Source organism: Seriola aureovittata, chromosome 5 (genome assembly GCF_021018895.1).
Source record: "Seriola aureovittata isolate HTS-2021-v1 ecotype China chromosome 5, ASM2101889v1, whole genome shotgun sequence".
Classification (NCBI taxonomy): Eukaryota; Metazoa; Chordata; class Actinopteri; order Carangiformes; family Carangidae; genus Seriola; species Seriola aureovittata.
Genome location: NC_079368.1, coordinates 19408279 through 19429642, shown reverse-complemented (window position 1 = coordinate 19429642; position 21364 = coordinate 19408279). Strand labels below are relative to the sequence as shown.

At 41.9% G+C, this 21364-nt stretch overlaps 1 protein-coding gene across 1 annotated transcript in view; it reads left to right on the top strand.

Moving 5' to 3' along the window:
• Positions 1 to 21364, top strand: part of LOC130169558 (metal transporter CNNM4) — a 49977-nt gene that overhangs the window by 9879 nt on the left and 18734 nt on the right. Inside the window, exons 2-4 of the mRNA XM_056376411.1 lie at positions 8305 to 8448; positions 8785 to 8919; positions 11658 to 11827. Of these exons, the coding sequence (XP_056232386.1) occupies positions 8305 to 8448; positions 8785 to 8919; positions 11658 to 11827 (449 nt within the window). The remainder of the gene's footprint in view (positions 1 to 8304; positions 8449 to 8784; positions 8920 to 11657; positions 11828 to 21364) is intronic.

Here is a 21364-nt window from a genome sequence, read left to right as displayed (position 1 = left end):
CACTTTGAACTGCAGTGAACCAATGACAGTCTCATAAAAACAGATTCAGACAGCCAGGGATTCATACGTCATATAAAGCAAGGAACCAATCCCGTCAACTTGTTGGGACAGGGGGCGGGGCTTAATAAACCTGAAACCTTGTCAGCGCAGAGAGCGAGCTAACAAGCAACATAAACAAATAAAAGATGCCAATTATGCTAACTGATATGTTTGCTAGTCGCCGATTTTGGTGGTGAAAAGACTCCTCATCTGAGTCTGGGTCTCGAGCAGCGGAGGTGGGTGGGACAAGATTTCTCAATGAGGAAGTAAGAGAAATGAGCCTCCAGCCACAGTTTGGGATTTTTTTTGTTCACGTTTTATGTGGGAAAACCACATTAAACAGAATGTTAATCACAGCAGATTAATTTTACATAGTTTAAAACATGTCTGAAGAGAGAGGAACTTTGAACTCCATGAACCTGGAGATGAGCTGAGATTGAAAGTTCGTTCTCGACCTTGTGAACAGTGGCTGACGAAACAGTCTCACCGTAATAATAGTAATTACTATATATTACACCACAGTAAACATTAGTGTGGACCGATGCTATACAAACCTTCACTCATCAGGACTCGTACAATCAGCAGTGTTTCTCTCCCTGATTCTCTCTCTCGTTTTCTTATCAGCCGCCTGCTGCGTTTCTCTCTTTTCCTGTCATGTCACTCAAGCTCAAAGTGCTGACAGTGCAGCTGCAGTCCTCTCAACTTCAACTTAGTTTGTGTTTTGTGTGTGTGTGTGTGTGTGTGTGTGTGTGTGTGTGTGTGTGTGTGTGTGTGTGTGTGTGTGTGTGTGTGTGTGTCTCATATCAACACTTCAACCAGACCATGTGCCACAATAATATCAGTCAGCATGAAGAAAAGAGCAGCTCAGCAGAAACGACTTGATGTCCCAAACACAGGCACACGTATCTGTCTTGTCTATTTGTTTTAACTGAAGTTTTGCTACACATCATATTACACAACACTGAGTCTAATATAAACTTATTAGTGGAATGAGAAGATAAGGCTGGAGGCATTTTAGTTTTAGATTGTCGCGGTTTATTGGAAACAGGGCGGAGTTTCATCTAAATTGTTTGACCCTGATGGCTGTTTGGTGTCAAAGCTTTGCTGCCTTTACCAAAAACATATCAAATTTATACTCACTTGCCTGGATATAAACATATTTTTCTGCTAAAACCTACAGGGTTTCATTCTGTCGCAAGGCAACAGCAGCTTCAAATGAGTAACTAACTAACAAAGAGAATGAAGCCAGACGACATCTGATCAGAAAATCTGTCTGAGCGTTCGGTGCCAACTTTCAGCAGCTGGCAGTTTTTGATGCGTGGTGCAATGGACACAATCCAGTTGGTGCTCAAAAAGCATTGTGGTCTGATTCACCAACCATAACTGGCAATAGTACGACTGCCAACGGCCAAGAAAGAAAATACAACACAAACTACAACAGTTATTTTTATCATTGACTAATCTGATGGTTATTTTCTTGGTTTGCATAAGAAAAAGTAGAGCTGCAAAAAAAAACCTTTGGTTCTGGAAAACTGTGATGGACTTCTTCCAGTTTTATGAAATTTTACAGACCAGACTGTCGAGAAAATAATTTCCGCTTTAATTGAGGCAAAACCCCAGGAAAACTAGCGCGAGAAGCTGGAACCATTAAATATTCAGTATTTTTACTTAAGAAAATAACTTTAAAGTATTAATCGACTATCAAAACTGTTGCAGGGCAATTCTCTGTCAAAGGACTAATCGATTAATTGATGAATCTTTTCAGCTGTAGTAAGCTCCTTTCTCTTTTCAATAAGCCCACGGTGTTGGCACTGCAGGATCCTGATGCTGAGAACTCCAGCAAACAACTTGTGCAATCCTGTGGCCGATCAAACACATACACATGCTCACACCAGGTAGGATATCTGCTCTACTGCTGTGCGTTGTCTTGGTGTCTGATAAACCTCCAAATCTGTGGTTTATATTTCACCTCCTCACTGAGACTCTTTGGCAGCGCGTCCACACCAACGCACCTCCTCTGGACTTTCTTTTTTTATGCTGTGCCGCTGTACAGCTGAATGCAGCCAAAACCTCAACCTTTCATCGCCCTCTGATGCAGCCAAAAGTGGTGAGGATGTCGATATGAGACGCAGTGAATAAGTTTTGTTCCTGAAATAATCGTAAATTAATCCACCAAGCAAAAATAAAACCATTTCAGCTACTGCTGTTCCTTAAAATCAGAGTAACTCAATCTGCACGTGGCTCCAGTTTTCGCTGGAAAAACAGGTTGGAAGAGCTTGACCCGTCCTGCACAACAAGCCTTTGTGTATGTGTGCACTGTATTTACACAAGTGTGTGTGTATGTATGTATGTATGAGCTTGCACACGCATATTTGCAGCCGTGCGTCTTTGTTTCGTCCTCTCCCAGCGTGCATGTTTTGCAGTCGGTGTCTGTGGTCAGTGCTGCTGATATGTGGACTGGGGTGGTTGTGTTTTGTGCGTGGGCGGTATGCGTGTGGCATTCCTTTCCCATACAGACTCGTCGCTCTCCCTCTCGTCTTTTTTGTTGCCGATGTTTCATGTCAACAAACGAGCCGGCTCACAGGCTGGTGACGGAAGAGCCGGAGGGCAGAGAAACAGCCTGGAAGGTCACCCGACCTGCTGGGTCGTGCAAAAATAAATAAAGAAATAAATAAATACCAGCGATGGATAGATTCAGTTCAATCGATGACGATATATGACAAGTGATATGTCATATATTAAAAACACAGGCAGGTAATCAACTAGTGGAAGGGACTCGATACAAAACAAAGGAGACTTCACACAGAAAACTCAGAAATGTTGGGAATTTTGTGTGTGAAAGGTGTTTTTTTTTTTTTTTTTGTTCATTTTGTAGTAAATGCTTCGCTGCGTGCTGAGTCAAAGAAAGAGACGCTGCAGTCTGGAGCTCAGCGGGGTTTAGTGTTTGTGACAAAGGTCGATGTGTTTCTCTGTTCCTATTTTGGTAAATTACTCTTCTCTGCTCTCATGTAGTTTGCTGTGTCTTCGTTTTGTGGTACCTTTTTTCTTTACTTGAGAACAAAATCCGTTAGCCTCCTACAAAAGTACAAGTTGTTTCGAGGACATGGACTGAATGAAGGTAGATTTTATAAATCAGTCTTCTGTTTTGCTGGCTGCCTCCAGTGACTGAGGATGTTGTCTTTCAGCTGGTCCCTATAGTGAAGCTTCAGAGACACACTGTCTCTGAAGGAGGCTGCTTGAAATGATGATGATGATGATGACAATAGTAAGAATGATAGATGGAGATATTGATAGATATGTAGGTTTAGAGCAGAAACAATTAGTCAATCATCTAGTCAATTGACAGAAAATTAAACAGTCTGCTTAATTGATTAATGATTTCACATTACAGCTTCACACGTCTCTCCTATCGATCTCAGGATTTTATGAATCGATATTTGATTATTCAAATGAACAATGATACATTGATTTAAATCGGAGAATCGTTTTTTTCAATCCAGCTTTATTAATCACTGGGTTGGCCGTTTGATCCCCGGCTCCTCATGTCCATGTGTCATTGAGCAAAACACTGAACTTCAGCTGCTCCTGATGGTTAGGCCAACGCCTTGCACTGTAGCTTGCTAGTGTGTGTGTGTGTGTGTGTGTGTGTGTGTGTGTGTGTGTGTGTGTGTGTGTGTGTGTGTGTGTGTGTGTGTGTGTGTGTGTGTGTGTGTGTGTGTGTGTGTGTGGGTGGTTTGGTTAAAACCCTTTAACTTTATTAACTTTATTTTGACTTTCAAATTCTCTCAAGTGATATTCCAAGTTCAATTTCAAGCTTGAAAACTTGCAGAAGAGCAGTTAATACAAGGTCATCACACAGAAGTAGGTTCATAAACTGAGTGCTCATGAGTGACTTCAGAGGTGACCAGTCTAAACACTTTGCAAAGTCAAGGATCGCCTCGGTTCACAGCCTGACTGTGTAAACCGACGGAGGGATGGATTTTAACCAAAAACACCCTCCTGTCATGTCTGATTCTCAGGCTGATAAGTGACAGCTGTGTGTGTTTCTGCTTGGGCCTGAGGTGAGCGCACTGCGCCGTGTTTCGTGACAAACACATCTCGTCTGAAAATCAGCAGCCAAGGGCGCACAGGAGCTGGGCGACTTTGTGGGCTTTTGTTTTTTAATTGTAGACTCAGCTGACATGGGTCAGACACTGAACGCATAAAGCAGCATGTATTTGGCTGAACTTCCTTGCGTGTGTGTGTGTGTGTGTGTGTGTGTGTGTGTGTGTGTGTGTGTGTGTGTGTGTGTGTGTGTGTGTGTGTGTGTGTGTGTGTGTTAGTATGTATGCTCTGAAGAAGTCAATAGACTCTCAAGTGACTGTGCAGTGACTGGGGGTAAGTATGTCCCCTGGGGTCCTACTTCCTCTGAAATATTGACTCAGCACCACAGGGAGAGGTCACACACACACACACACACACACACACACACACACACACACACACAGAGTGCCTTTTCCATTACATGATGTCTCTATTTTGGTTGCTACAGTGATCTCGTGTGGAATGAACAACAATCATCTAATGAATGTGCTCAGAGGTTTTCTTAGCGTGGGACACAGTTGACAAACATTCTCCATCCTGTCAAAATCACACCTCAAAGACCCTGTGAAATTATATTATTCCTCCGTCATGTGATGTGAGTTTTGATTAAACACGGTTTTGGGGTTTGGAGATAAGACATCAAGAAATTAATCTTTAGTGAAAAAAGTGTGAGGACCAAAAAGATGGGATTAGTCATTGGTCATGACGTCTTTACTGGGTCTTTTGTAGTAAAGCATTTAGGGTGATACACACTGGTGGTATATTATATGTATTAAAATGCTACATTCATTCTCTTCTCTCTTCTCCGTGCCCACACTCCTGCGATGTATAATGTCACTAAACTCCGCTGTCTAACCCACTGCTTCTGGAAATCACCAATTTTATAACATTTAAGGGCCATGCTCACCAGGAAAGATAAGTATACCTATAACAATAAGGATGTGAGCGTCCACACTGATGAACTATATTGTAAACAGAGGCGCTAAGCACACGCTGCGCGCTCCAGCTGTGTCGGATGTTGATGACCTTTTACACTGTGCCTGAAAGTGTTTCCTATACCGTCAATTAGCTTAATATAAAAGAGGTAGCCAGAAACAGCAAACACAGCATTGATAAAACTATTGATTTAGCTTTTATTTATCATTCTTATTATCAATAAGAATACGAGTAGATTACAGAACAGTTGAGAGACAGAGATGCTGTTTATTTCAATACGTAGGCCGCGTTTAATAGCTGATAGAAAATATGTTTTACTAATCCAGCCTCCTGTGAGGAACACACCCTCATATTCCTGAGCGCCACCGGTCAATTAATTTCAATTCAGTGTTGTTTGTATAGCATCAAATCATAACGTACATTAAGTCACTTTGATGATGTGTTTTGATTGGCCGTCAGTATTTCTGTCACTCATTAAATTGCTCTGAACGTGATTCCACCGGTGTCGTTTGCCGCTGTCGTTGTTGTTATAGTTGTTATTGTGGCTAATGATTAATCGATAATTAAAATAATCAGTAGTTGCAGGTCTGTTTGATTTGATTCTAGTCAGTCTACCATGTTGGATTTGAACGATGAGTTGATTGGTTGTTCACAGCTTCTCAAACACAGATTGGTTTTCTTCTTTTCCTTTCTTTACAGTCAAAACAAGCTTGTTGAAAACACCAGTTTGTGCTGGGAACTTGTGAGAAACACTCGTCATTGTGTCAGACATGTTACAGCCGAAATGATAAATGGATTTTCCGAAAAGAAAAAAGAAAAAAAAAACCCAGTAAGAGCCGTTTGAACTGTTTGTGACTTGTTACTCAGCCAACGATGAATGTCGGGGCCACGCTGCTGCTTCCTCTTGAGACTTCAACATCCAGACTAAATACACAGTACATCATCCGCCCACCTCCCCGCCCATTTCGCGCCGTGACATCACATCAGATGACAGACTCCCACAATAAAGCCAGCCCGGTGGGAAATGGATTCCTCAAAGTCTCTCTGCTCCGTTCGCGTAGTAAAAAACCTGAGCAAGGTCAAAGCTGAGAGCGTGAGGAGTGTGCGTTTGTCATTGTGCCAGCAGCGCCCACTTTGCCAGGACAAGCAGGCAGACATCAAGGATACACACACACACACACACACACACACACACACACACACACACACACACAAAGAAAAAACACTTAAAGCCCTTGGTCTTCCTTTAATTGCTCTTTTTTTAAATCCCATTGATCTGCTGCTCTCTTTTTGGAAACAGTCGATGGACCTTTGTGATTTCTCGCTGTCTTTACCTCTTCCTCTTTTTTGTTTTATCCTTCACCACAAAGGGACAGCTTGTGGTTTTGGGGAGAATAAGAATAAAACGTGTTTGTGTGGTACAACTGAGACTTAAATGTTGTTTCGACCGACAGTGAAGAAGGTGCCTCCTGTATTCAGGAATCAAGTCGCCTCACTCGCCTTCACCTGTCCTGCTGTTCACACAAACTAATTGCGTGTGAGACAGAGGGCAGTTTAAACCTTTGCTTTCATGTGTATCCTCATATGTGCGCTGTGTGTTTGCCTGGGTCAAGAGGTGTTTGATTCACTCGGGGACCAAACCCCCAGATATCCTGTGAGTGGTTCCTACTGGCAGCGTCATTAATAATTTAGAGCATCACCGAGGCCGACCCAGCACTTGTTTGGATACGGTGCTGTGGCCCAGCCGGCGTCTGTCTGCACTTTAGAGGGGTTTTTCATGTGACGAATCCAGCCGAGTGCGTGTGTGTGTGTGTGTGTGTTTCTCTCTCTGTGCACCTGAGGTTTTTTTTTTGTGTCGTACAGTAACGCTTGTGGCCGAAGTCCAGACCCAACCCCGGTTCTAACGACCTGTACACATTAACAGGGTTTTTGTGCTGCAAGCAGAGCGAGTGTGCAGATGGGTTAATGTTAGAACAGAGCCGTTATCAGACAGGAATCCATCATGATATGATTGTTTGTCATGACTGAGGGGCTCGGCAGGGATTGCATGTTGCAGCGTACAGTGCTGGCCTGACGTGTGTCTATGACCAAGAGCTGTTATATGTCCAAACCTCAACAGAAGAGAAAGCAAACAATGAGATTTAGAACGCCAACATGGCTTTCTAACAGCCAGAGCCCTGCATTAGATCATCTGCTGAGAGATCACCAACTTTTAAAGTGCACACATCAGCCCTTCATCACGTTGTTTGCTGCTTTATTTTGAAGGAAGATGTAGATTCAGAGTGTTCAAGTATCTTTAAGGCTCAGCGATCAGACACACCTGGAGGAAGCTTTTACCTGACGCACCAACATGAGCAAGACTTGATTGTAGCATTGATATCATCGGTGCATTTTTCACTTTATTACCTGGCTCTGCCTCTGCAGCTGTTTACATATGCTCAGTTGTGACACAGTGTTTGCCCATTCGTGCAGCAGTTCACCAGGAGCCAGAACAAACTAACCAGCTTCACCTGGGTGAGAAACACTGGTGGTGAAACGGCAGCATAGAGGTTTCCTCTGATTTTAGTAATGAATGTTGTTATTATTACAGGCAACAAACCACGTTTCTCATTTTTAGTTCACAGTATTTACAGACTTACAGTAATGGCAGCATTTGACGGTTTGTTCTGTGGTTTTCATTGTTTACAGTGAATGTTGAATATACTATATGGGTCTAACACACACAGCTGAATTTCCAATCTCATACAACATTTGCAAAACATTTATATTGTGATAATAATATAGAGATTTTTCATATATCTAACTTTTTTTCAGGAAAATTAATCGAAAAATTAATTTATGGATAAAATAAGCAAACAGGAAGGTCTGTTTTTGGTTAATCTAGAGTTAATACTTCAAGTCAATCAGTCATTCAGTAATCTTTCAACCTTGCCCACAATCCCCGGGGACCCCCAGGGGTCCTTCATGGGGTTCCTTTTATTAACCATCAACATCGCCCTAGTGCTTGTGGGTTCATGTGCATATATGGCAGATTTAAATAATCCACATGCTGATAGAAACTCATCATGTTTCCATCTTTTATTGTCAAGACAAATTGTTCTGATCACAACATCCAGAAGAATAACTGGGGTTATCATCTCGGCCCTGATTTTACAGCCCGACATGCTCCGTCGGTGATTGTAAATCATTAAGTAATGAGTGGATTGATCTGATAACGTCGCTAATGCTTGTCTTTGTCTCTCTCAGGAAAATCCCACCTGGCCATTGTGCAGAAGGTGAACAATGAGGGGGAGGGAGATCCTTTCTACGAAGTGTTAGGGTTGGTCACCCTTGAGGACGTGATCGAGGAGATAATTAAATCAGAGATTCTGGATGAATCGGACCTTTACAGTGAGTAAAGTCGTCTTTGCTTTTGTTTGTCACGGACTCATCACTCAGCTTCTCTTTGCTGTTTTCATCTTAAACTTTCTTATTTCATTACTTTAATGTTCATTATCTATATTGGTGTTGCTTTATCTTTGAGATGCATGTCCACAGACTATTTCAGATATTTAGACAGATAAAGTAATGACTCCTGTTACTTTGCAGAAGAGCTAAGATGATTTTTACAATGCTGTTTAGCTGCTGTAAAATCACATGTTCTGCTGAATGCATAAACCCCTTGATCTTCCATGTATATGTTTTATAATGAATAACTTGGTCTGCCATGTGTGTGTCTCTTCTCAGCTGACAACCGCAACAGGAAAAAGGTAGCGCCCAATAAAAACAAGAGAGACTTCTCAGCCTTCAAACACGAGAGCGAATCAAAAGTGAAGATCTCTCCTCAGCTGCTGCTCGCTGCCCATCGTTTCCTGGCCACAGGTGGGGGGTGTACTGATACTGATGAAACCGTGCACACACAAACCCACTTATCACAGTATTACTCACACACAGCCAGTAGATCATTTATAAACTGTAAGCCAAGCGTGCATTCGAACATATGTCGCTACATGATTCTCCTCAGGATGTCAGTAAGAGATGGATTCTGTCATCTTGCCATGTGACGAGCCGGGCAGGTCCATACTCGCAGTGAGGAGGTTTGACTGTGTTGATTTATTTGGAGGATCTATTTACGACCCAAGCTGTGTGCGCCTGCTTGTGCCTACCACCACAAGCAGACTCTGGACTCCGGCCAGCTGGAGGTGATGCAGCCGTCGCCGCTGCAAATCACTTGAGAATGTGTTGCAGTCTGCCTGGTTAGAGAGTGTTAGCTAATATGCTCTGCCAGCAGCAGTTAGCACTAGCTGCTGCTAGCATGACGTAGCACTTCCTTGTCTCACAGACACTGTGGTGTAGGAGCATGCCAGAGTCTTCCTCTGCAGGCATTACATCAGCGTCTGCTTACTTTGTTTCTGTTTTCTTTCTCAGGATGTTGGTCTCGATTTTCTGTCTTGATTCATTACGCAGGAATTTGATTTTTCATTTTTCTTGAGGTTCTGTTTAGTTTGTCATGCATTCCAGTCCAGGAAGTTACTGCTTCCCTGTTTCTTTTCCTTTTTTTGTTCTCCTTCAGATTAATGATCACTACCCAGCTGTTTTTAGACTGTGTCTGATTTCTGTTACAACTGATTTCTTCCAGAGTTTATCTCGAGTATCACTGAAAGATGTAGCCACACAGGGTAAAGTCAGGGAATATCAAGGGATTTTACTAGTGCATTATGGCACCACAATGTAATCCTACTTTTGTGTTTTGGAACAACAAGCTCACTCAGTCTGTAGATTGTTTTTCTCTGGCTGAAATCAAAGTCATAGGCTGTTTGAGTGTTTCTGAAATGGTCATGGAAAATCATAGAAAAGTCATGGAACATTTTCTCCCCTTGTTGACATAGTATGTAAAGCAGAGTGAAAGGAGTTTGTTTGCCGTTTGGATGATGAATTCCGACACCACCAGTCATATAGGCCTCACCTCTCACTGTTGCACCGTTGCATAGGCTTTTATTTGCATGTTGGAGTGTTTCTTTGTTCTCAGTTTGGGTGGAGACCAAGGCACTTATGGCTGATTACAACAGCCTGGTTAGCAACAGTTGAGTAATGCATGTAAACCAAATACATTTCACCATTTCACCATTTCTCATTTCGACTTTTTTTTGCACATTAAACAATATCATTCTTATGTAATAGTGTTGGCCAGAGAACTCATTTTTAACTTGATGCTGAATCTTTTTTTATTTTATTTTATCTCCATAATTTTTATTATTGATTAATCTGTTCATTAGTTTTTAGCGATGATAAGTCTATGTAATGTTTTTAAATGTTCAATGATCCTTTCATTAGCTGTAGTAAATAGTTTGCTGATTATTTTTTCAAATTTAATAATCGACTCATTGTTTCAACTTTACAATTTTTTCACTCAGCCATTATTTACATTCTGAAAAAACAATAAGAAAACAATAAGAAACAAGGGCCCTCTATTTAAGATAACAGGTACCAACAAAACAAAGGCAACAACAGACAAAGAAAAGATAACCACATACATGATTAAAATATAAGCATGGGGAAAAATACGAATCCACTGAAAAAAAACTCACAGTTCAGACTGATCATTCTCTGAAGCAGCTCAGACTCAGTGCGTCAAGTTTCAAAACCTGTTGTAAACGTTTAAGGAGGATGACGGATTTCTTTCTGTGGTGAGGTCAAGATGTTTTCACTTCCTTTTCCTCCATTTTGTTGAAAGATTTGACTTTTACTCCACTGCTCTCAAGGGCCTGTTCACTGAAATGCAAACAATTAAGTCAATCAGAGATGAGTAAGTTGGCTAATTAGATGAGGTAGCGTTTAAAGATGATAAAAGTACAGAGTGCACTTTCTTGATGAATCATTTTATCTATTAAATGTTAGAAAAAAGGGGAAATTGCTTGTTATGTTTCCACAGCTCAGTGTCGTCCTTCGATGTCTCATTTTATCCGACCAACAGTCTAAAAGCCAAACATATTAATATTGTCATCATGCAAGACAAACACAAGCACAGATTCCTCACAGCTGCAGCGTTGAGATGAGCAGATATTGATGGTATATTTTTGTTTAAAAATGACTAAAATGATTATTCAGTTTGCAAAATAGAAAAATAAACAAATTGTCAAGCTTCTAACAAACAGAAATGCTCAAATCGGGCTGTTAAAAGAACTATACTCTTACACTTAAAGAAACCAGGAAATAACCCAATGCTCCAATTAACTTTTTTTTATTGAATGTTTTTCATAAACTTGACAAAGAGCTGATCTTTATTTAAATGTATTCAGAAACTCTAACTGATACAAATTCATGTACTTTCCATTTATCTCACCTATAACATGAGATGCTTAATACGTTGTTAAATTCTGCTTGAACCATAAACCTCTTAATTAATTCAGTTTGTAGAGACAGAGCCTGTCGTCATCAGTGTGTCATGCTACATTGTGAAGTGTAGGTTCACCTGCTGTCGGAACAAATGACGCCCGTTCATGTAACTGTTTAATTCCATGTTGTACTACAGACAATGGCACCAATGACTAATGTAATAAGTGCCTGGATCAGTCAGCCAATCAACTAAAAGTAAAAGTCTCTCTTTTCTTCTCCTGCAGAGGTGAGCTTGTTCAGCCCGTCTCAGATCTCAGACAAGGTGCTGCTGCGAATCCTGCGCCATCCCGACGTGATCCAGGAGATCAAGTTCAACGACAGTGACAAGCGCTCGCCCCATCACTACGTCTACCAGAGGGGCAAGCCCGTCGACTACTTCGTGCTCATCCTGCAGGTACGCAGCGATACAGCCGCTTCTTGTTTCAGTGCAGTCGGTTGTGGGCGGTTCAACGGCGGTTCTGAATGCAAAACTCAGGAGTCGCTGACACTGCTGTCAGAAACAGATTTGGCTTATACTGGCTTCTTTGGGATTTTTTTTTTCCACAGACACCCACACACACACACACACACACACAACACACACACACACACACACACACACACTGGTGGATTGAAACATCCCCCTACACACACATGCATATGCACCAACACGTACAAAATATCTAGCTTTACCTCAACCAAACACATAACCGTTAGATAATCTCTGTCTGTACAGTCAGATTCAACGATTGTTTTGTCTCCAGTGTGCGAATATTAACTTTGACTGATGTTGAATACACACCGCATATCTCGTCCGAGTTTCAAACATTCGTTCAACATTCATTCTTGACCTTGCAGTCTGAACACAGGGTCCATTTAGTGAATGGAAGTATTATTTTTCAACCCTACAGTAAATATGAACAATATAGACAGCAACAAAACAAAGTCAAGTTAAGTATTGACTGAACAGGCTGAGGCCGAAGCTAAATGCTTATATACGCCTGCCCACAGTTTGGCTGTTCTTGCACTTTCAGTCATATCATGTGATCTTCATCAGCAGATGTAGTTTGCCTGTTTGTCATGGAAATGTAGATGTTCAAATATACGTTGCTACTGATCGTTGTAAGGACTCCTCGTCCATGCGACTCACTGTAGCCTCCAATCTGCCCTGTAGACGTAGCGCTGCTTGAGAGGGCACATTATAACCTCTTGTCTTGTAAACGCAGTGATGGCTGAAGCTCTTGTCGAGCGACAGTCACCAGCGCTTGCTCCCGGCAAGAAACCACGTTCGGTGGCAGAAAAACTTCAAACTTAAAGGGATTTGAACTTGTCGTAGTTTGTAGCAAGCCAGTCCCCAAAAACAGTTAAAGCCAGTGAAAAGTTGCAAAGAAAAGAGGAAAGAGTAATGGCAGCCACATGATTTCCAAAATACAGTTATAACAGTGTGTCGGGCCTCTTGTGGACATATGTCATCCTGCAAAGTTTGATCTTGAAAATCAAGTTTAAACAGCAACACACTAACTTGCTTTCCCTGCCAAATGCCAGAACACTTTCTAAAGACCAGGTACACGCTGTATGTGTAACAGCCTTCTGACTCACTGTGATGAACTCATCCCGCCCTCTAAATGTAATACACCCATTGCTTCAGCCTGGCTAAAAGCTGTGCAGCATGGATTATTGGACTGACCCTCCACTGACACAAACACACACACACACACACTCCTCCTGTTGCCTTTCTTTGACCCTCATCTCCACCTCCTCCTCTCCTTCTCCTCTCCACCTGTCAAGTCATTCCCTTACCAAGTGAATGTGCAGCTTAGCAGCACCGAGCACCAAGAGATCTGCCCTGTTGTTCTCGTCGTGGCTCTAACTGCAGCCTGCAACAGATGGCGGTAGGCGTCGTACACAGCGCCGACCCGTCAGGGGTCCCAGATTTGTTGATAAAGCAAAGAGTGGTTGGTGGTTGCTTTAGGTTGAGTCACTGAAAAAGAGCTGCTTAATAAAAAACAGAATAATTTTAACCGTCCATGAACTTCTTAAATGCACTCAGTTATGGTTTTTAAAATTCAGAAGGCGTTTGAAAGTAGCAGTGTCCAACAGAAGTTGAAGCTCACAGAAATATTTTCAAGAATAGCACGAGGTTCAACATTTTGGAACAATTATATAGTTCTTCTAATCAGTGTTTAAATTACAAGGGAGCCAATTGGCACGTAGCTCCCCTATAAAACACCTGAGTGGCCCTGAAAACAACAATATTTCAAGTTTGGGGTTCTTTAAAAGGTCCCGTATTTTATTTGAAGGGTTTATCCATAAGAAGATATATTTGTTGTTTTCAGAACCAAAATCCATCTCAGTGTAGTTTTACATCTCCTCTCTAACAACTGGTTGGGGAGCCAATCAGAAGAGAGGAGGCTCTGAGTCTCTCTTGTGCGGTGTTTCCTGTGTATCGCGGTCCACAAAGATGTTATCAGACAAGAATGGGCATCTCTTACTCACTCTTCGTTCCCACCGCCACCTCGTGTCGTTGTGAGCAATAAAAGCCTTGAAAATCTTACCGCTCTATCCGCACACATACCTCTGGTCAGCCACAAAAACAACATTTTCTTTTCAGTCTTTACTATGACAGATCAGTTGAGGAGAAAAAGGCACAGGCCATTTCAATTTTTTGTTTTTCTCTTTATAATATTCACCATAAGGCACTGATAGTCTCCTCTCTCTCTCTCCCCCTGAAGCTGTCATTATAATGTTTTCCTCTGAGCACAACAAGCTGTTGCAGCAGTTGCTGTTAGGTAAGTACATAATATGGTTAATTTATGATTGCATCCTCACTAAAGCTTCAAAGCCAACGTTCCCCAAGTTGTGCTTTGACAAAGTTTATGACTGTCAAGATAAAATATGCTGTTCACAACAATTATGCAGTAGAAACCACATGGCGGGAATTAATTGACAGATACTGAGACCAGGCGGTCAAGAGAAAGTAAAAACTGAGTAATGTGTGTTGTTACACCAACAACAGTTTGGAAGTCACAAGTGATACAAAGTCAATTAAACTCTACAAGGAGATTAGGCGGCTTCTTTAAGGGTTTAAAGATCCCGATTTGGTGCAGTGCCAGACTGGAGGTGGTGAAAGTCACTACACTGAAAAGGCGGCTGTAGTTCTGTCCATCGTGCAGCGTGTTAAAAGACCTGAAGTCAGTTTGAAACGGGGTGAATTACAGCACTGAAGGGATAATGATTAGATATCTGGTTCACCAAATATTTACTTGATATGCATACAGAAGGGAGAAGTAGTCATGTGAGTAGTGGGGGTGAGGCGGCTGCTGTTTTAGGTTTATTGGTGCTTTTAATGGTGAAGTAAAATCAACAACTGAAGCGTCCGTGGCATTAATTAAATAAAGTTTTACCATGAAATTAACAGGTCTTTTTTTCCCCTGATTAATATGACTTATTTCATCTTCGTTATTTTACCTGTCTTATTTACGACAAAGGTAAAACATAAAGAGGAGAGAGTTGAAAAGGAAAGAGGAGGAAGGTCAAAGGAGGTTTGAAACAGCTGTGACCTCGTGCTCGGAGAGAGTGATGGAGGAGAGCTGTGTCTCCGGTCCTAGAGGCCTTGCTCTTCACTAATTGATCCCCATTATATAAGATGTTAGCGGAGGGAGGAGGAGGCCATACCCGCCTGCTGTCAGTCAGATGTCAATACGCTAATCCCAAACACACACACTCACACACCCACTTCAACCTGAGAGCCTCTGCCTCTCTCTGTACGTTCACACACACACAAATCACTGACACCGCGTTTACACATCTGCAGTATCCACTCTGTGTACATGTACACGTGCGTTCAAATCCCACAGGGTGGGAAAACTACACTTCATTGTCTTAATCTCACTCTTTCACGCTCATTTATTTCCCACACGTCGCTTATGTCATTGTCCCCAAACAGTCATTAGCCGAGTCCAGTAATCTGGGGATCTGTGTTGGCTTTCTCCCCGCCGTTTGTCTTGGTGAGATTTTCCCCGTGGAGGGCCGGATGTGGAGGGCTGTCGCGGAGACCCCACATGTAGAATAATCCGTAGAGACCTTTTTGGAAGGGGAGGCATTTAGAGTCGGCGTGCCAGGGAGGGAATTTTCCACCGTTGCTTTGTGAAGAGAAAGATGCAGCTGGAGCCAGTAGATGTGAATAACTCGGTGTAGAAAGTGTGAAGTGTGGACAAATTCCTCCAAATATTATTACAAAGATGAAGGTGAAACAATATTTCTCTCTGCTCTGTCTTTTCTCAAAATGCTTTTTTACTTTGCTTTCAATGCAAGTTTGTCAGATTATATCTAATAGAGAAATTAGTTTTCATTTTAGCACTTCCGGTTCCCTCATCTCGAAGTCTGTTTTTTGTTTTTTTAATGGGTTTCTGGTCAGAAGGCTGAAATAAGGTCTGTGGTCAAAACAAGCTCAAGACATTTTCATGTTTCTTTCTACAACGATAAAATACCTGAGTAAATATCTGAGTCGTGATTTTACGTCAGGCCGGTTGATAACGAGTGTCTCAATGAGACTACAAATGTGGCATTATAATAAACTTTAGTAATCCAAAATCCCATGTAAAAAATCCCATGGGCTTTTTGACTCAAGATCCAGGTCGTTCCAGGTGTAAGCACTTTAAGATCCTCACTTATTCTTTTCATTAGATCCTGTGCTGATGAATGTTATATTTCATTAATGACTGATGCGCTGCAGACTAGTCGATGAATTATGAATTTCCCCTGAAATCTTCTGTGATGATATGAGTCTCGGAGCAGCCTGCGAGTTTGTGTGCTGCTCATATTTGTCCTGTAAACAAAATTACACTCTCACATTCCAGGAGTGTGAGTTTGGAAACAGAGGAAGAGGAGAAACTGAGAGAGGAAGGTTCAGAGACGGCGGAAGTACCACTGACTCGCTCCATGGAAACCGAGCCTCTTGTAGAGACGTGATGTGGAGTTTTATTTCAATTTATATGTTATTATTTTCACATGGAGGGAAAAAATCTCACATCTGAACTATCTAATATGTAACGTGCATGTCACAGGCAGGTTTCTCACGTAGGACGACTATTGTTGTGATAGATAAAGACAGATAAAGACCGTCCATGTGATGGATGCAGAGATGAGAAGACCTCATTTTCATTGTGGGTAAATACATTTACATGTTTGTTTGTATTTCCAGCTTCATGTGTGTGTGTATGTGCGTCTGATGTGTGGGAGTCCAGTAGACTCATGAGAACCAAAAACCTCAGATACAGATAATTCAGTGTCCTTGTTCCACTCCTTTTATAGTGTCTGTGTATGTTTGCGCGTGTGTGTGTGTGTGTGTGTGTGTGTGTGTGTGTGTGTGTGCGCGTGCGTGTGTGTGTGTGTGTGTGTGTGTGTGTGTGTGTGTTTCCCTGGTAGTGATCTACACTGTCAGCAGACAGGCTGTTTGTTTATGACCAGCGTGATTCATGCCTCTATAAAGATGCTCTGTTATTCTCACAGTGCAGTCGGTCTACACAGGCAGAGTCACATCACTGTTGTTTTCCTTCAGCTTCTGTAACATATGGAAATCTGAACTTGGTCATTTCACTTCATTTTAAAAAGTTTGGATGAAAGGAAGGAATGATTTTTACTCTTGAGGTTTATAAACCTTTTATAAAATCCTTTTCCTTTATTTGCATGTTATTGTAAGTTTCCTGGTCGACAGTCATATTGTACCGTTCAGTTTGCTCCAAGCGTCAGATCAAAGGTTTTTCAGTGGAAGATGCCGCACTGTGTCTAGCACTGCTCCAGGAAATGGTCAGGTTTATTTATGAGCAGGTAGTTTCTGGTGTTCAGCTAATGATCATTATCACTTTTAAGGAATCTGTCAGTCATCTTTTTGACCTTCAGATTAGTTTTTAAAATGGAAAGAACAACAGATTGATGCCTTCAGAGGTTTATCTCATCATCACAAACCCCCCCTCAAATTTCCATATTTATAATAATATGAAACTGAGTCATTCATATTCAGATGTTTGATGAAATGACAATATGTGATGAATTACCACCTGAATCTGCTCTACTGAGCTTTACAGTGAGTTTCAGCCCATTGTCTGTCACTGTCCGACCCACAAGTGTTTTGGTCCACTGTAATATCCCACTGTCCCACAGTTAGCCAGTAGCTGGTGAACATAGTGGAGCATTTAGCAGCTAAAGAGTCAGATATTTCCCCCAGCAGCTGGTGGAGACCAAACACAGAGCTAAAAGAGAGAAAATATTGGACTTATAAATGAATGATGACGTTGTTCTGTAACTGCTGGATGTGTAAACAACTGTTTACAACAAGGTTGTTAGATCAACTTTAAAGCTGATGATGTCAGTGTTGTGTTAACAACTTGTTTCTACTGCCTTCAAGTGGTCAAAAAAAGTCTGTTACTGCAAGTCTTAGAAGCCGCAGCCAACAACTGATCAATTATCGACATTGTCACCAATTAATTTCCTGTATCTGGCGGTTGATAATATAAACAGACACCATTGTTGTGGTCGCATTCCTGGATCACAACGTCAGAACTTATTTGTGAGCAACTCTTCCTGTTGTGGACAAGAGCTGGAAAAATGTCTGTCCTGTGAGAATAAGAAAGACCGAAAGGAGGCAGATCTAGAGTGTGTGTGTGTGTTAGTGTGTGTGTGTGTGTGTGTGTGTGTGTGTGTGTGTGTGTGTGTGTGTGTGTGTGTGTGTGTGTGTGTGCATGTGCATGACCTCACACCATCAACACTTGAGTTGATGTACATTGACACTGACTCACACTGTAACATCTCACTGAGGAAGTGTGTGTGTGTGTGTGTGTGTGTGTGTGTGTGTGTGTGTGTGTGTGTGTGTGTGTGTGTGTGTGTGTGTCAGTGTCACTGCACAAGTGACTCAGTGACTTTGCGCAAACTGTTGGAGAAAACTGTTCAGTTTGACATCAACCATTAACTGAAGTCAGCGGTTCATTTTATAACAAACACATGGTCACAAACCACTAAACACTGAGGCTGGTTGGTCACAGACACAACCACACACACACACACACACACATACACACACACACACACACACACACAAACACACACACACACACACACACACACACACACAGAGTTAATTTTGCCTCTGAACTGATTGGCCCTGTTCCAACACTGTAATCCTCCGTCCTTGTTTAGTGTCTGTCGTGTCTCCAACACTTTCACCATCAGTAACTAACTTCTTGTCCGGCGACTTAAAGACTCGACTCCGACACATTTATTAACCTTCCTCGCTTGCCTGAGATGTCTGTTTCTCTCTCACCTTCCTGTTTGAAGACTTTGTAATGGTTCTTTCCTCAGTGTCTTCACAGCCAGAAACTTTCACAAGCTGTAACATGCTCCTCAACAAACCTCCGTTTATAAAAAAACGTATTGGTATGCACTTACATATTAATAAAAAAACAACAAAACAATCAAAAACAAAAAAACCGTACTGCAACTTCTTATTGTCATAGTTGTGGCCATTATTTCTAATGGTAATAATAACACTGTTACATCCCCAAAAAAAGACAATGGGGTTAGAAACATGAAACGAATGATTAGACAGGTAGATTTTAAACAAGATTACCAGACTACTGAACCTTATTTGAAAGGGAAACCAAAGGGAAGTTGTATGATTATTACCCCAAACATCACTATGAACATCCAATCTTAGTTTACAGAACAACTTTCAGACAGTTTCACTTTCAGTTTTACCTTCAGAGACAGTAGTTTTGACTTGTTTAAAACTGTCTGATAGCTGATTTCTGCTGGTGTTCACTTAGTGTAATGTTATCACAATCTACAGAAACAACGGCCACAACTATAAAAATAAGTCTTTAAACTGTCTTTCCTCTTCCAGTGTTCATAAAACACTCTAACAAGCTTCACTGCTCTATTCTAGTACTTCCAAAGACTCCAACTTTACCTTAGTTCTGCCTTAAAAAAAAACACCCCTCCTCAGCAGTTTGCCGCCTCCCCGGCAGTAAAGCTGGAGTATAATTGATCAGTGAAGGTCACAGGGAGGGTTGTGTTTTTAAAAGCTTGTCTGTTACCGGCGAACATCAGCGCCTTGATGTGTGTCAGTTTGATGGATAGAGACCGGAGTGGGGACATGAAGTTCTCGCTCACGTTGCTGATGAGTCATAACACACCGACTTGAACTTTGGCTAAGACCCACCTACAGTGCACGTCCCACACATGTCTTAGCAAAAACACACACACACACACACACACACACACACAGTCTCTCACACACACACACACACAGGTTTTGAACTTTAAGCGGAAACACAGCCCTGGGTTAGAAATGAGTGAGAGACGGTGTTCCAGTGTGATGATGTAAAAGTACCATGTATTCATGAAGCTGAAGCTAGCAGCGCTGGGTTTAGGACATCTGCTTTCTTCGGGCACTAACGCCCGTATGTTGTGTGTTTGTGCGCACATTTTTTGACTTGTGAGAGATGCGAAAAATCATTTAATACGACGCATGTTCCTCCCTTTGTCACTCTTAAGTCGCTTCAAGGTTGGAAAAATCATTTTACTCCACACCTTCTGACACGATCACGTACATGTTCTACATTCAAATCCAATGTGTATTTTGGTTTATTTGTTTTAGCTGTTTGGTTTTTTTTAGCTGAACCATGTGCCAAGATAAAGATATTTCTTATCTGTGGAAACTGAGGCGTTGAGGATTATTAATTACAAGTTTAACTCTCAAAATACTGAGTGAATCTCCTTCATCACGACTGTGCGGCTGTGGCTTGATCAGACTTGATTGTTAGAGCTGGAAAAATAGTCACCATGTTTTGATTCAAATATTGCTGAGCTCTGATTGGTGCTCGGAGGTGTGGGACAACGTGCGCCACCTTTGTCCAACTTGGCCTCGCCCACAACAAACCAGTGAGAACAATACTGACATCCCAAAGGAAAGAGGATTTCAAGGCTTTTAAAGAGGTAGAATCAAAACTAATGAAGCAGTTTTGTTCTATATGATGTTTATATTTATATTATATTTTCATGGTAAGTCACAAAAAGGAAAAGGTGAAATAGTTATTTGACTCCTGTAGGATGTGATGAAGACTTTAGCTTCATTTAAGACCCTTTCTAAACTTTCTAAACTGTTTATAATTGATTATAATATTCCTGCCAGTGCACAATCCAGTACAGTGATAGTGTTGTTTAGGAAGTTTGTTTGCTTTCTTTATCCATAATGAACTGAAACATCAGTGTCGTTACTGTTCCACAAGTGTGATTGTGATTGCTGTGTCTCAATCCGCTGCTGTCGGCGACCACCTGCCATTACACGCCTGTTTATTGTCTCGCATCATCAAGTGTGCAACAACTCGAAGCAGCAGAGTTTAATGGAGATTTTATAGACGGACATTGCAAAGGCTGTGGAGTGAATTTCTCCTGCCCCTACTCCGCAGTTATTTCTGATATCAGATATAAGAAATAAAAATTATAAAAGCCTGTGACCGGGGTTGATTCTCTGAAATACAGAACCGGTGGTTGACCACAGTGACCCACTCAAGGCTTATTCTCTAATAAAAGCCCAGTGTTGGTGCAGTTTATGGGTCTAAGTGTTGGCAGGCTGTTTTGTGCAGATCTGGGAGAACAGGTCTGACCGGAGCACCAGCAGGCTTCACACCTCTCACTCCTGTCCTCCGCCTCCCTCTGTTTCTATTCTTTCTCTCTGCCCTCCCCCTCCTCCCCCCCGTGCCTCCCTTTATAAATGAAACACCAGCCTCGCGGCAGCGCGGACAGCTGCAGATAGAGTCGGCCCTCTGCGTGCTCGTGAGGCACGCATGAGTGTTTTTTGCGTATGCGCACGTGTTGCGGGCTAAGTATTTGACCCCGGCCGATGGTTGCATACACGCAGGGTTGGCCATATGTTGAGAGGTGATTAGCATCTTTC